Below are 15,161 nucleotides of genomic sequence, written 5' to 3'. Positions count from 1 at the left end.
GCTGTGGTGAAGTGATCTGGCACAGGAAAGAACGGCAGATCAGGATCACTACACAGTCTGATTGGAAACACAAGAGTGGACATGACACTATACTGAAAATACTGGACTCAAGTAACTTGTATCCCAAACCCATGTTAGAATTAGAACCATGAACATGCTCTTTTTATTATTATTATTATTAATAACAATAATTAAGTAGATTTTGCTGACATCCACAAATTAACAAATAAACTAAAAATTTATAAAACCATAAGAACAAATAAACAAAAATCTCCCCCCTCAGGTCATTCTAAACATTAATTAATTTTATTTAATTTTATTTAATGTGTGTATATTACACAGTGGACTGGAAGTACACTTTATTAGCACACTTTATTAATAAATTATTAAATACATTTTGCTGACGCCCACAAATTAACATAAAAAATCATCACTAAAACAAATGAACAAAAAAAACAAATATAGATTAAAATAAATAAACAAATATCGAAAATGCATTTCATTTTATATGTTTATTAATTTATATTTGTTTACGTGTGCTATGGCTCAATGTACAATAGTAGGCCACAGCACAGAAAATAAAGCACTTTTAAAAAATATATTATATTCAAATTCCAGAAATATTTGAATTAATGAATGAATGAATGAATTAATTAATTAATTAATTAAATTAATTAATTAATGAATGATGCATATATGTAGCACTTTATTGTGTATTTGTTGTACACCCAAAGTGCTCTACAATCATGTGTGGGGGTCTCTCCTCAACCACCACCAGCGACGGCAGCCACAGGACAACGGCTACAGGTGGAGAGGAGAGAGAGATAGAGCCAATCAAGTGGTTGGGGATTATTAGGAGGCCATGATTGACAAACGCCAAGGGGCAATTTGGCCAGGACACCGGGGTTACACCACTACACTTTACGAGAAGTGCCATGGGATTTTTAATGACCACAGAGAGTCAAGACCTCGGTTTAATGTCTCATCTGAAAGACGGTGCTTGTTGACAGTATAGTGTCCCCGTCACTATACTGGGGCATTAGGACCCACACAGACCTCAGGGTGACCACCCCCTGCTGGCCTCACTAACACCTCTTCCAACAGCAACCTAGTTTTCCCAGGAGGTCTCCCATTCAGGTACTGACCAGGCTTAGCCCTGCTTAGCTTCAGTGGGAAACCAGTCTTCCGCTGCAGGGGGATACAGTATGGCATATTTATACCACCCATCCAAAATTCTGTCATCATTTACTTACCCTCGTGGTTTTCTAAACCTGCCTGCATTTATTTGTGTCCCGCAGGAGTAATAAACACAGAAAATAAAAATAAAAAATGTGCCAGTTTCTTTGTCTAAAAAAGTTCAATGTTGAATTGGTCCCTACTGAGTATCACTGTATGGAGAAAAGCAGCTAAAATATCTTTGTGACGGTGAGGCAGGGCCATGGGAGTGGAGCGAAGCCGGTGGAGTGAATGATAATGAGCGACACGTGCACCACTCACCGGTCTCGAGAACCATGGAGGAGCTCCGGAAGGATGAAAAGGAGGAGTAACAAAAGTGAAGGACGAAACAGGACCAGACCTTTAGATTTTCAGTCGGCCGTGAGGGGCTGTCGCGCTATATTCAGTTTGTGTTTATTTTGTTATTAAATTCTGTATAAAATGTCCGCTGGTTCCCCTCTCCTTCTTCCCAGTACTACGAACTTTGTTACAATCTTCTTTTGTGCATAAAAGAACGTTTTACGGGTTTGGAACAACATTCTGGGTAAACTATCCCAAAGAAGAATCCAATGAGTCATTTTCCATGAATATCATCTTATATGTGCCATGCAACATGTACGAATACCAGCAAATTCCCAGTTGGCATTCCCAGTTCCCACATTGGAAATATAATTTTTTTGTAAATAGAAAGCACTTAATTTCTCTTTTGGAAGACTGCTGGCAGTACAGGCTCACTGACGCACTGGGCAAGATGCCCGCGGGTTGCTCCAGTTTCAGGGCCGGTCCAGGTGCCCAGCGCCAGCTGCAACAAATGCCAGAGCTTGGGGAGTCATTACACAGCTCGCCCTCTCCCTCAACAGACAGGTCAACTCTAGGAATTTTTTGTTTTTGTTTTGTTATTCGGCATAAGAACCATAGAGTACTTATTAAAGACAAAATCTAAAGAAAACACTACATCTAAGGTCCACAGCAACTTGATCTAAATCTGTGGGAAATACAAAACGATACCAACATGTGCTCAGGTACCAGATAAAACCTACAATTGTCTTTTCTCTTTTTACTCAGAGTGCTGAACTTTGCATGAATAGGTAACTGAGCTTTTAGATGTTTTACTGAATTGGCTATTTAAGGCCAAGGCTGTTTATAAAAGATAAGCCTGTGCTTATTATGACATCACAGAGCCTGTTTAGCCTTTGTTGGCCTTATCTCTCTGTGCCTACGGTCCAGCTCTCACCACACCTCCTACATGGACAGAGATTGTCCCTAATTTAGAGGACAAGCTTGAGTCACATGACAGCCGGGAATCTGTTGTCGCGTCAGCTGCCCTGATGAATGATTCCTCACTGTGCAATTGTTTGAATCCTCACATCGGCCGGATCCACACACTCATCCAAGCACACTTAATATACACAAGCTCATATTTCAGCACCGTGGATTACAGCTAGGAATGATATACAAAACAGGGGCTTCCCAAGGCGTTCGGTCATTTACGACTGCAATCAGTATTTTAGTATTCATGTGATATCTTTTCGATCTTTTGTTTAGCTTTGTTTAGGTTGCATATTATAATCATCTACCGAAAGTTTATTTTCAGTTCCCCTTTCAGTTCCTGGTTGATAGACAGTTACACAATAAAACAAACAGACACAATACAACTGTACTTCTGCTGGCAAGTTTGTTGTATGCAAATCATCTGAAAACACTTGACAATGTAGATGGTCACACAGTGCATTATACATTATTGTGAAAAAAATAATATATATATATAAAATGCATCGTTATATAAAATTTAAAGAAAATCATAAATATTTTCATATATTTTAGATAAAATGTATAATGATAAATATTTCTAACAATAAGTAAATATTAGGCCCTTATAAGAATCACATTTTTAAAATGTTTTTAAAGAAGTCTCTCACACTCACTCAGACCAAATTTATTTATTTGGATATAATATATATTATTTTACATTATATACTGTATTTTACATCCGTTTTTGTCAACTGGTGGGTCACGAGACCATTCTGAGTGGGTCAAGTAGGCAAGTTAGTAAAATTCTGCTCTTAAGTCAGAAATTATGAAATATGGGCCAAGAAATATGGGCCAAGTCTTCCACAGGATTGCCGATCCTCTGTCGAATACCATTCACAACTCTATGGATATCAGTGAGCAGGACGGGAAGCTCAAGTCATAAGTAATCATTTACAAGACACTTTCAAAGCGACAACCAGGATGGCAAAAGTGTTGAGAAAACGGTTCCGATTTTGTTTACTAAGAACTATAATTGACAGCATATACAAACTAAAATCGACTTTTCTTAACATGACAGACAGCAACAGGAATATTGGACAACTGTTCCTTAGAAGTTTTTCCATGGACCCTATATACTTTTACACACCTGACATGTACTCTCTTTCTCAACTATTTAACTTTCCAAAACTTACTTTGTTTAACTGCATACTCACCAAGAAGGGCATTTTGACATCATTTTGTGTGTGTTTGAATGTTTTAGCACAGTTATTCACTCATGTAGGTATTTGTGGCTAACAAGCTATTTGACATTCTGCGCTCCACAAAAAAAGGGAAGTGGTGGTGCAGATGCTTTTGGTGTAAGAGCGAAACCTGCAGGACTGACTAAAATAATGCGCATTACAAGCACTATTTAACTGGTGCGAATGAGACTTGAATGAGAGAGAAGTAGAAGTCCGTACAGGCTTTAAACTTTTATATTAGGCTTTAAATAAAGTAAAATTTAAAGCCCAAACCAAAAAAAAAATTTATCCCACAACGAATAGCCAAATAAAAAAAATGGTTGAATTTGTTTGAATGGTTGTATATGACTAATAGAGAATTCTTCCATTGTGCAAATTATGGTCATTTTCGTCAGTTTAGGCTCGTTAGCATTTGGCCTGCTTTAAATCAGACAGAGAGATGCAGTGAAGATCACATTTATTTGAATTAGTAAGAGTGAGACAGAGAGAGAGAGAGAGAGAGAGAGATGAAAGTTGTGTGTGTGTAAACCTGTGTGCGCGTCTCTCTCTACAAGTAGTCTCATAAACAGAGATTTTACCCTATGCAATATTTCTTGTTTTAGTCCAGAGGTATCCAAACCTGCTCCTGCAGGACCACTGTCCTGAAAAGTTGAGCTCCAAGCCTAATTAAACACACCTGAACCAAGGCAAGTATGTTGCAGCTAAACTCTGCAGGACATTGGCCCTCCTGGAGCCAATGTTTTAGTATAACTGTGTACTTTGAAAACCTCAAAAACATTGCCTACTCACCAATTCCCAAGCCTGTGCAAGTGTCCGTGTCCAAGTTTGTGCCCAGGACGCTCCAGCCTGCCGGTAGAGGCAGATGTCTAAGAGCAAGAGCCAGAGTATCATCCAACCTCTCACACTCCTTCAGGGGGATCTGACACTCGTCCAGAAGTAACGCTCCCTCTGTCTTCCCAGCCGCATTCACCAGGAACTGAGCCATGTCCAGGGCAAGGTCCTGCACGAACTGGAAGCGTTCCTCAGCCACAGGGTCCACTGAGCCCCCGGGCCGGGCCTGGCACAGTGTGACCCGCACAGTTTCACTGCAATCATGAGCTGTAAGAAGACAAAAAAAAAAAAAAAAGACATTGGACAGAAAGATATTATTTTTTGTCATGCATTTGTGATTTTGCTGATGTCCACAAGATAAACTAATAAATACAAATAAAATGTTTTATAAATAAATGAAAAATTCAATAATACAAATATTTAATAAAAAAATGGAAAAATAATTATTGTAAATAAAAGTGTATAAATGTAATAAATAAAGCTTGGGATATTCCTTGGCACTAAATAGATAGCAGCACAATTTTATTTATGCATCTATTTATTTGTAAATAATCAGATAAAAAATAAATAAATAAATAAATAATTTAATTACGAGTTTGATGATGTCCACAAGATATACTACTAAAAAAAATTTAATAAATAAAGCTTGGTATACCCCTTGGAACCAAATAGATAGCAAAAAATATATATTTATGTATTTATTTATAAATAAGTTAATAAATAAATACAAAGCTTAGTATATTTCTCAGCACAACATAGATGGAAACAAAATGTTAGTATTTAATTTTATGCATGTATGTATTAGAGCTGAAGATCTTTGCCCGAACCCGACGTGAGACTCGATGGGGTTCGGTCGGGTACGGGCTTAATTTATATAATCTTACGCAGGCTCGGGTTTGCAAGGTAACCGAGAGGTCATGTGATGTGTTTCGATTAGCTCGAGAAAGATGCGAAAATGGATGCTGAGTAGGTGAAACTGAGGCTTGTCTCTGGCGATTACGTTTTGGTTGCATCAGCAACTAAAGCAAAGTCTGAGGTGTGGAAAAGTTTTGACCATGTTTATAATGAGAATAATGAATGAATAATTACGCACCATCAGTGAGCGCAGGAACGCACTGAAGTCATCTACAGTGGATTCAATCATTTTCCTCCACAAAAACATGTAGCCTAGGCTTAGCCCTGATCTCTGTGAGTAAAGGTTTTTCAATTGATAACTAAATATTCATTGAGTCTTAAATGCATAATGTGGAAAGAGTCTTTACGCTAATGTTAGCATTATTCTTTTATTAAATGTCCGGCGTAGCCTTATCTTAATTTCGTAATTGCAAAATACCCATCTTAATTTAAAATGTATCTTAATTTAATTTGTTAAAAAAAAGACTTGTTTTATTGGTGCGTTGGTCTATTTATAGACTAAATTTGCCTATGTCTAGTGCTGAGATGTTAAGATGTCACAGAGGACTTTCTTTATTCCAACTTCCAAGTGGTCTAGTCTACGTTAGTTATGAATAAATTATGTTAAAACATGTGTAAATGACTCATTCTTGACAAAAGGCAAAAGAGCTGTAAGTGTGCTCACATTTGAATAATGTCGGGCTGTAAACGGGTTCGAGCATTGGTCTCAAACTCAATTCCTGGAGGGCCACAGCTCTGCACAGTTTTGCTCCAACCCTAATCAAACACACCTGATCCAGCTAATCAAGGTCTTCAGGATTACTAGAAACTTCCAAGCAGGTGTGATTTGGAGCTGGTTGGAGCTAAACTCTGCAGAGCTGTGGCCCTTCAGGAATTGAGTTTGAGACCACTGGGTTCGGGCTTTTAAAAAGCTGTCAATCAAAATGTACTTGTCGGACTCGGGTCCTGTCGGGCCTAACTTTTATGGCCCGATTACAGCTCTAGTATGTATGCATGTATGATTGGAAAATCAGGGAACACAGTCGGATTTCAACTTGCTTTACAAGCATGAGAACCACAGCTCAATGTACACTGCAAGATCACAATTCTGAGTATGAAGCTCTTTAAAATTCAAACTCAAATTCCAGTCAAAATATTTTGGTGCAGCTTTCAGACTATAAAAAATATTTATACCACCCACTAACATTTCCACAACTTTCTCAACTATAAATCAATTGTGACTAAGGTAACTAACTATGCATCTCATATCAAACAGGGAGGTCTCCTTTAAATCATCTTCAAACTGATTAAAAAAAATAAAAAGATCTAGCTTAATATTTTGGCAGCTACACATCAACAGACAAAAAGGAGACTAAGTGCCTATGGTTGAGTGGAGATAGATATAATTACTGAGAAATGTTCCTGCTTTAACACTACTCAATTCCAAGAGGAAAACAGCCAGAGACATGTAGACATACTATAAAAACAACATTCATAAACCATTAGAACTTCACCGTGAGGGCTGCCAGGAGGCCTGTGTTGTTTTACAACAGTTATGAGAAGTCACTACGACAAGTGTCGCAAAATCAGAGTTTGTTAAGTGAGCGACTTTTCAGTCAACGCAGAAAACCCCCAATGTGTAGATCCACACATCCATACTGACAAACATTGGTTTGTCCAAAACATCTCAGTGGGACATCCATCTGGGTTCAAAGCAATTGAGCCAGTTTTGCCGATAAAGACCTTTTAGCAGCCAAACATTTGGATTTAACCGAAAGTATGAACCTCCAGCAGAGACACAGAGGGTTGAAAGTGTATCCTGGCGGGCCAACAGCAGCGCACCTGAGGCGGACGATAGTAGGGCCATTCTTCATACACTCTTAATGCATTGCTGAAAAGCTTTTAAGTGCTCAGTCAGAGTAGTGATTACAAAACTGGTGCCAAAAGTGTCAGCTGGATTCCATAACACTGTATCTACTGTGACCCTCTGTGGAAGTGCTCGGGGGCTACGGTTGAAATTTGTTCCTTTTTCGACTCTGAATTTTTTGACTTATTTCTTTGCAAAACAAGATAAGATCGCAATGCTACCGGTTCCACTAAAAGCAAAAATGTCTCAAAATTATGGGTTACAAGATAAATCTTCAGTTAATTACAGTAATGGATTGTGCCTGTTAATGGACGGTTGCTAAGGGTGTTCTAGTTGGTTGCTAGGGCATCACTAAGCGGCTGGTAGTACGTTCTAGGTTGTTGCTATGTGAATGCTTACTAGTTCTTACATATTGCTTAGACCACTACTTTTTTTTGTTTTGAAAGTCAAATTAAATATATAAACAAACAAAAACATGAAAAATAAATTAAACAAACAAACAATAAATGAAGCAAAAAAAGACAAACACAAACAGAAAAAGAAACCATCCCCCACTACCCAGGGTCAAATGAAATGAAAATACAAATTCTTCAAATGAAATTTCTTAGGTCATGATTTTCCTTTTTTTTTTTAAATTAAAATATTCAAACAAAAACATGAAAAATAAATAAAACAAATCAAACAAAAACAAAAAGGCAAAAAAAAAAAACAGAAACCCTCCCCTACTATCTTTTGGAAAAATAAAATCAAATAAAATAAATTCAATTTAAACATATCAAACAAACTAAATAACCTTTATAAACCTTCTTCCACTAGGCCTCGGACAATATGTGGTAAAAACTATAAATATTACTAAGTTACTATATATTTATATATAGTTTATAAATATTTACTATACTAAACAGAAAAACAATCCACCCTCGTTGTCCCCAGACAAGTCTATTTTTGCACCAATAAAAAAAAAAAAAGTGTATATATTTGTAGACTCTGGTTATATTTTCTTCCACCTCTTTCAACATATTACTCCATTAAAGCAAGAATGTGTCTGTTCATTAATAGTTACTGCTTGTCCATAAATCTTCAGAAGCAGCACTGGAATATCTGAATCAGCTCAAGCATGTGCTCAGTGCAGTAATACAGAGGTCGCCCTGTGGTAACCGGGACAATTTTGTGGGTGAATAATTGGGCAAAGCAACAATGTGCCAAGCAGTGCCTGGACCAGGTCTGGCATGACTGGAATGTAAATGAGTCGCTCTCTGCAGGTAATGAGCGTTTGGTTCCAGGAAGAAGCTAACAATTATCAAGCACTGATAAAATACTGTACGCGGAATGTGTTGTGTGACCGTTGGGGTTTTAAATACTGACCTGGGCACACGGCTTGCAACGTGACATGGCTGACTTTCAAAGTGCTGGAAACGTGCCTCTGGGTGGAGCCGGCGAATAGCAGGTAAAATTCTACATCGTCCTCATCCTCGACACACTCTTCCTCACAGAGCTGGACAGTCAATAGACACTCACCCTGAATAAGAAAGAAAAAATAGATCACAAAGCATTTAATGAATTATTGCTTAAACATTTAAAAATAATCCCATTGCATTTTAAATTATGGTGGAAGTGCGACAATCAAGGACTAAGAAGTCTTTCTCTTTCTCTCGAAAGACTAAAAGTAGGACTGATAAAGTGTTTAATCAACTGTGGGTGCAGAAAATTACACAACGCAAAGAATTAACTTGTATAAATCATCATTACTGGATCCTCAAACAACAGGGAGGCATCAACACCTGTCCGTTAAGAGAGACGCATTACATTACAAAGAAAGCAGCGACAGAACCGAAGACTATATACATATCAACAAATGCTGAAATAAAAAACAGTCATCAGCTTTTCCCCACCCTCATAATTATAGCTTTACGGTCATAAAAGTATATGTGAGAAACTGTTTTTTACTCTTGACATACTTTAAATGTCACTTCAAATCTAAGGCATAGACAACTACTATAATATATCTCTTGAAAGAATTGTGGATATGTTATGAACTCCTGCTTTTGGCTGGAATGTGAACAGACAAAGCAAAGCAAGACAAAAACAAACAAAAACGCCAAAAACAAAACAAACCACAACAACAAAACAACATACAAAACAAAAAACAGAAAAAAAAAGAAAAAAACAAACATCAAAGAAACCTATTTAAATAAATGTCATTAGATTTCACCTAAATGTTTATTGACAAACAATTTAAATGACCTATTTGATGTTACATTAAAAAAGGATAGATAGATAGATAGATAGATAGATAGATAGATAGATAGATGATAGATAGATAGATAGATAGATAGATAGATAGATAGATAGATAGATAGATAGATAGATAGATAGATAGATAGATAGATAGATAGATAGCAAGTAGCAACAATCAAACTAGACAAAAATAAAATAAAACTAAACTGTTCATTTGGCCTGGAATATAACTCCCAGTTTGTCTGTACAAGCAGTATATAATACTGTCACCGACACTTGACACCAGAAACAAATCAGCAGGCGTGACGAGAAGAAAGTATATCCGCCGTCTTAGATATCGTCACTTATTTATAGCATGCTTGTGAATGAGAATGTGACTATTAGAGTGAAAATGAGAGAGAAGTACCACCATAAGATACAAAATAAACAAGAGAAAGAGTGGCTTGACATAAGTTTGACAGGGCTGTCTAAGCAGAAGGAATGTTTATACTATCTTAAACCAAAGTAACAAACTAGCATTCCCACACTGCATTTACCTAGCTACTATTCTAAGCCACAAAGTTTTGTCTGACACAGAGGGCCTTTAGAGCGTGACGCAAGCAGCGGGACATCCTAGCGAGAGATGTTTTCATTGGCCAGGCTGCAAAAGCCACATGGTGCCCTTGCCAAATGCCAGTCAGCTGCTTTTTTTGGCTGACGATGATCACAGCCGCAGAGTGATTCGGAGACAAGTCCTCACAGTGAGATTAACTCCTGTGCACTCTAGGTCTGGAGAAAAAAAAAAAAAATCTTAAGATATTTCTATAGTTAAGGTACACAGTAATATTAAAATCTGATGAGTTGCCATTCAACATCAGACCAATTTTATTAATTAACATAAATTTATTCTGTAAATTAAAGTTTGAAAGTTTTATTAAAATACTAATTTATTTCAATAGGATTTAATGTAACAAAAGCAACATAATATATAATAATAATAAATAAAATGAATTTAGTTAACTATTCTGGTTTTATTACTCTTGCTGGTATTATTCTTTTGACAAACACCTATAAATTAAATAATAAAAAAATAAACAACTAATTACATTTCATTCACTGGGGTCGTTATTATTATTATTATCATTATTATTATAATCCATAATTCAATATTCTGAGGTTATTATTATTATTGTTGTTGTCTAAATAAATAAGTATTCTAGGGTTAATTTTGTTATTATTAACTACAGCTACTATTACTGTTTTTATTATTATTTATTTTAACAAATAATACAAATTTAAATAATACAAAAATATATATTTATAAAAAAAAAAATTAAAGTTAATTAGAGGAGTTGTTAAATTAATAGTTCACCCAAAAATGAATGTCATTCCAAGCCCATAAGTCTTTTGTTAATCTTTGGAACACAAATTAAGATATTTTTGATGAAATCCAAAAGCTTTCTGACCATGCACAGTGCAAAGTCAATGCAAAGTTTTTTTTTTTTTTTTTTCAAAAATAATTTGTGTTCCGAAGATGAAGAAAGTGTCACTAATGCACACAGGAAACGAGAGATCCAAATGCAGTGTTTTAATGGGGTAATCCAAAATCAAATCCAAAAAACAGGCAAGACGTCATATCCATAAATCAGTCCAAAACAAGAAACAAGAATCAAGAAAAACACAAGGGAACACGAGAAAGCCGGGTGACGGAAAACAAGGACTCCATGAAACAGAATGAAACAGGCTGGTTTATATGGACAGGTGAAAACTATGAAAGTGGAGACAGCAGAAAGTGTAGTGCAATTGACAGTGATGAATGGGACAAAGGCTTGTGGGAAGTGTAGTGCCTGCAGTGGGGTGACAATGGGGAAGTGAGACCACTAGTGGACACCCAGGGAAACACAGACGAGACACTGTGACAGAAAGGTCTTACGGGTTTACGGAATTTACATTTTTGGGTGAACTATCCTTTTTAAAGTCAAAGACAAACTATGAAGAACAAAAATATTGCCAACAAAAATAACATTATTCTCTAAACTTACATTACCAACATTATACACTTGTTAACACACACCCAATGTCCTATTCCTGATGCTATGGTGACAACTACAGAAGCAGGTGAAGGTGTAAAAGCAAAGCTAGACTTTAAGGCCACAAATTACATCACAAGAAAGTTTGTTTCCATAAGCCCCTTTCACACTGCACGTCGGACCCGCAATATTCCCGTAACATTGCCTGGTCGCCTTCTGTGTGAAAGCAACCACGTCCCGGAATTGATTACCGAATCGAACCCGGGTCGGGGACATAGTAACATTGCGGTAATCGATCCGGAACGAGCGCTGTGTGAACAAAAGCCAGATCTAATTCGGTATCGAAGTGATGACGCGCGTTATCGCGCGACTTTTTTACCGGCTGTTTTGAAGGAAGATCAACATTCGCGACAAAAACATATGTGCAAACTGTAATGAAGCAGAGATCAGTTAGTTCCTCACTTTCCGCGCTGACGCAGAGATCGTTTGCTTGCTTCAGTGAAAGTATAACGTGCCAAGCGTTGTCGACTCGTACATTACACGTCACGCGCTGATGTCACGTGTCGTTACGGGATCTTCAAGGGTTGTGTGTGAAAGCACGCACATATACCGGGTCATCACTGGCAGTGTGAAAGTGCCAAATCTAGCGACCAGGGAACAATTACAGGAACACTTTACCCCTGTATTTGCCGGAATGGCAGTGTGAAAGGGGCTTTACTGGTTGAATCCCTGGGTGTGGGAAGGGCTTTTTATGGCCAGGTCATATTACCAACTTGCATGAGAAGCAGTAATGGTGACCCTTTGATCTAAGCGACATGCATAAAGCTTAGGAATCTGACTGCAACGTCCCAAGGCTAACCAAGCCCACACTTTATTGATGACGCATACGTAGGCCACTAGAAATGTGTTACTGACATTAGATCAGTATTAGAAGCAAGAAAAAAAATTATTTGGATGTAAATATCTTTTATTTTTACTGCTAACACGCAAAAGTCAGTCATGGGCCACTTTTAGACTACAGCGGCCCAATATGGATAGCAGGTGCCGAACCAGGATAAGTGCCAAAGGCGAGAGCATAAACAACTGAAACAAAGACCACCCTGGCGACTGTGTCAACTGTGTCCATAAGACATGGAGATTCAGATTCAAAGATAATGGTCTTTGTGTTTATTGGGTCACTTTGTCTTATAAACATACAGGATTTTGAGGATTCAAGGTTGATTTTTCCAATCCATCAAATCATTAAAGCCACATACAGGCCTGGAGATAAGGCTGATGTGTGTTAATACTTGGTAGATTTTCAAAACAAAAGATCTAAAATACCCAGAATCCAAATTAATCTTGCTCAGAATCTTTTGGCTTAGCTGAATATAGGATCCATTTTGTCAGGAAGCATTTTTGGCACCTGAAGCGGGCTCATGGGGTTCTCAAAGTACTGTTGATACTTTGGTTCTTCGTTGGTCTATTTCAGGATCTCGCAAGTCAATGTGCCCAAGGAGGTGTGCATGGCCTTTTCGCCCTGTGCTTAAAACAACACTTGGTAAGCTGCCTCGTCTAAGAGAACTGTGGGAGTTGGAGACCACCGTGCAACTTTTAGCTACTTGCATTTAGCTCAAATTTAGCAGAACAAGTTTAGACCAAGTCTCAGTGCAAAAGCAAACTTCAAAGTGCATCTTATGTTTCATGACATGTCTTTGCTTCTTTAGAAACCCAAAACCGCCATTCCTCTGTTTATAATTAAGGAGAGCAAATTAGCCCACGTCATGTGTTGAACAGAGGGCGCTCCTTTACATTAGCTTCTACAACAACCATGAAAATACAGAGTCTCTACACCTGCTAACTCGTAATACAAAAGTTCTGTCCTTCTTCAAGCCACCATTATTAAAAACAATGTGTCTGAAAAAAAACTGCTACAAAATGAGGATAGCTTTTGTTTGTTTTTGTAGCCATAATGTGGTTAAAACTTATAAACTAAAGATAGTACAAGATGTTGGCTCTCCAGCTTTGTTTTTCTGACTTCTGAAATTAAATTTGAAATGAATTTAGCTTATGTTTGTTTTTGCAGCTGTCATGTAGCTACAATTTACAAATCTACCAATAAAACAGAACTACACAAATTAATTTAGCTTGTGTTAGTTTTTGTAGCTTAAACCAACAAAAATTAACCCTAAAAGTAATCTTGCTCTTTTTTGTAGCTGTCAAGTAGCTAAAAAAAAAAAAGAAAAAGAAAAACCTACAAAAATTATTCTATAATTTCTTTGTTTCTGTACCTGCCATTTAGCTAAAATTTAGAAACCTACCAATAAAACTGAACTAGAAAATTATTTAACTTGTGTTAGTTTTTGTAGCTGTCAAGTAGCTTAAACTTAGGAACTTACCAACAAAAATTAAGCCGAAAATGAATCTAGCAGTCATTAGTATTTGTAGCGGTCATTTAGATAAAACGTAAAAATCAAAATTAAAAATGTATCTAGTTTTTGTTTGTTTTGTAGCTGTCAAGTAGCTAAAACTTAGAAAATTAATCTAGCATTTCTTTGTTTCTGTAGCTGCCATTTAGCTAAAATTTTGAAACTTAATAAAAATGAAGTTGTAAATTAATCTAGCTTTTTTTTTGTAGCCATCATATACCTAAAATTTAGAAACCTACCAATATAACTGAACTAGAAAATTAATTTAGCTTGTGTTAGTTTTTGTAGTTGTCAAGTAGCTTAAACTTAGGAACTTACCAAGAAAAATTTACCCGAAAATGAATCTAGCAGTCATTCATTTTTGTAGCGGTCGTGTAGATAAAACATAAAAATTACCACAAAAAAAAATAAAAATAATAATAATCTAAAAAAAAATAGAATTAGAATCTTTCCAGAAAGAAATTTGCTACAAAATGAGGCTAGCTAAAAAGTAGCGCTTCAACCAGAGCAAACCACTGTACATGCTAGTTAGCACCAAAAGAACTACAAAAGGATTTAGGATTTCTAGAGTTCATGAGGGGTGAAATTCAAATGTGTCAAGTTTTGTTAGGAGTATGATATCTGCTTTACAATATACACTTTGTTTCCATTTGACCATTTCCAACCTTAAAATGTACATTAAAATATGCAAAGAAACTGAGGACATTTGTGACTTCTGTGAGTTCATCAAGACGTCCTGAGAATAAACAATACAATGCCTCATCAAGTCAGCCACTTGCAACTGCTAAACATGGAAAAACCACATGTGCAGCTTTAACCACACACATGCTAATACACACGAACACAGCAAATGCACTGAGCCACGGCTGTGTGCTTCATTTATGGTGAATCATGGCAGCATATGCGACATGCTTCATAGTTCATAACAAAGGACATATAACTATACCATTAAACCCCAAATTACATATTTGATATCATCTTTTTCTGGTAGGAAAAAAAAATTAAGGCGGTCCTCTTCAGTGTGGCGGAAAGTTACTTTTAAAAGTAATGCATTACAATTTTGCATTTAATCCCTAAAAAAGTAACTAATTATGTTACTTAGTTACTTTTTATGTGAAGAAATTAGTGTGTTACGTTAGATACATGTGTTATTTGACATTAAATTATTGCAGGTTTGCGTCATATTCTGAGTTTGTATTTCACTGCT

General features: G+C 36.6%; 1 protein-coding gene across 14 annotated transcripts in view; it reads right to left on the bottom strand.

Annotated features, from left to right (window-relative positions):
• The window catches only part of LOC128013719 (A-kinase anchor protein 13), an 87,015-nt gene that overhangs the window by 53,757 nt on the left and 18,097 nt on the right, over window positions 1-15,161 (bottom strand). For all 14 annotated transcript variants that reach the window (XM_052596886.1, XM_052596887.1, XM_052596873.1 and 11 more), the window contains exons 3-4: window positions 8,665-8,818; window positions 4,497-4,805 (exon numbers count right to left, since the gene is read on the bottom strand). In XM_052596886.1, the coding sequence (XP_052452846.1) occupies window positions 4,497-4,805; window positions 8,665-8,818 (463 nt within the window). The remainder of the gene's footprint in view (window positions 1-4,496; window positions 4,806-8,664; window positions 8,819-15,161) is intronic.

This window comes from Carassius gibelio, chromosome B25 (assembly GCF_023724105.1).
Source record: "Carassius gibelio isolate Cgi1373 ecotype wild population from Czech Republic chromosome B25, carGib1.2-hapl.c, whole genome shotgun sequence".
Classification (NCBI taxonomy): Eukaryota; Metazoa; Chordata; class Actinopteri; order Cypriniformes; family Cyprinidae; genus Carassius; species Carassius gibelio.
This window is presented reverse-complemented; position numbering and strand designations above follow the sequence as displayed.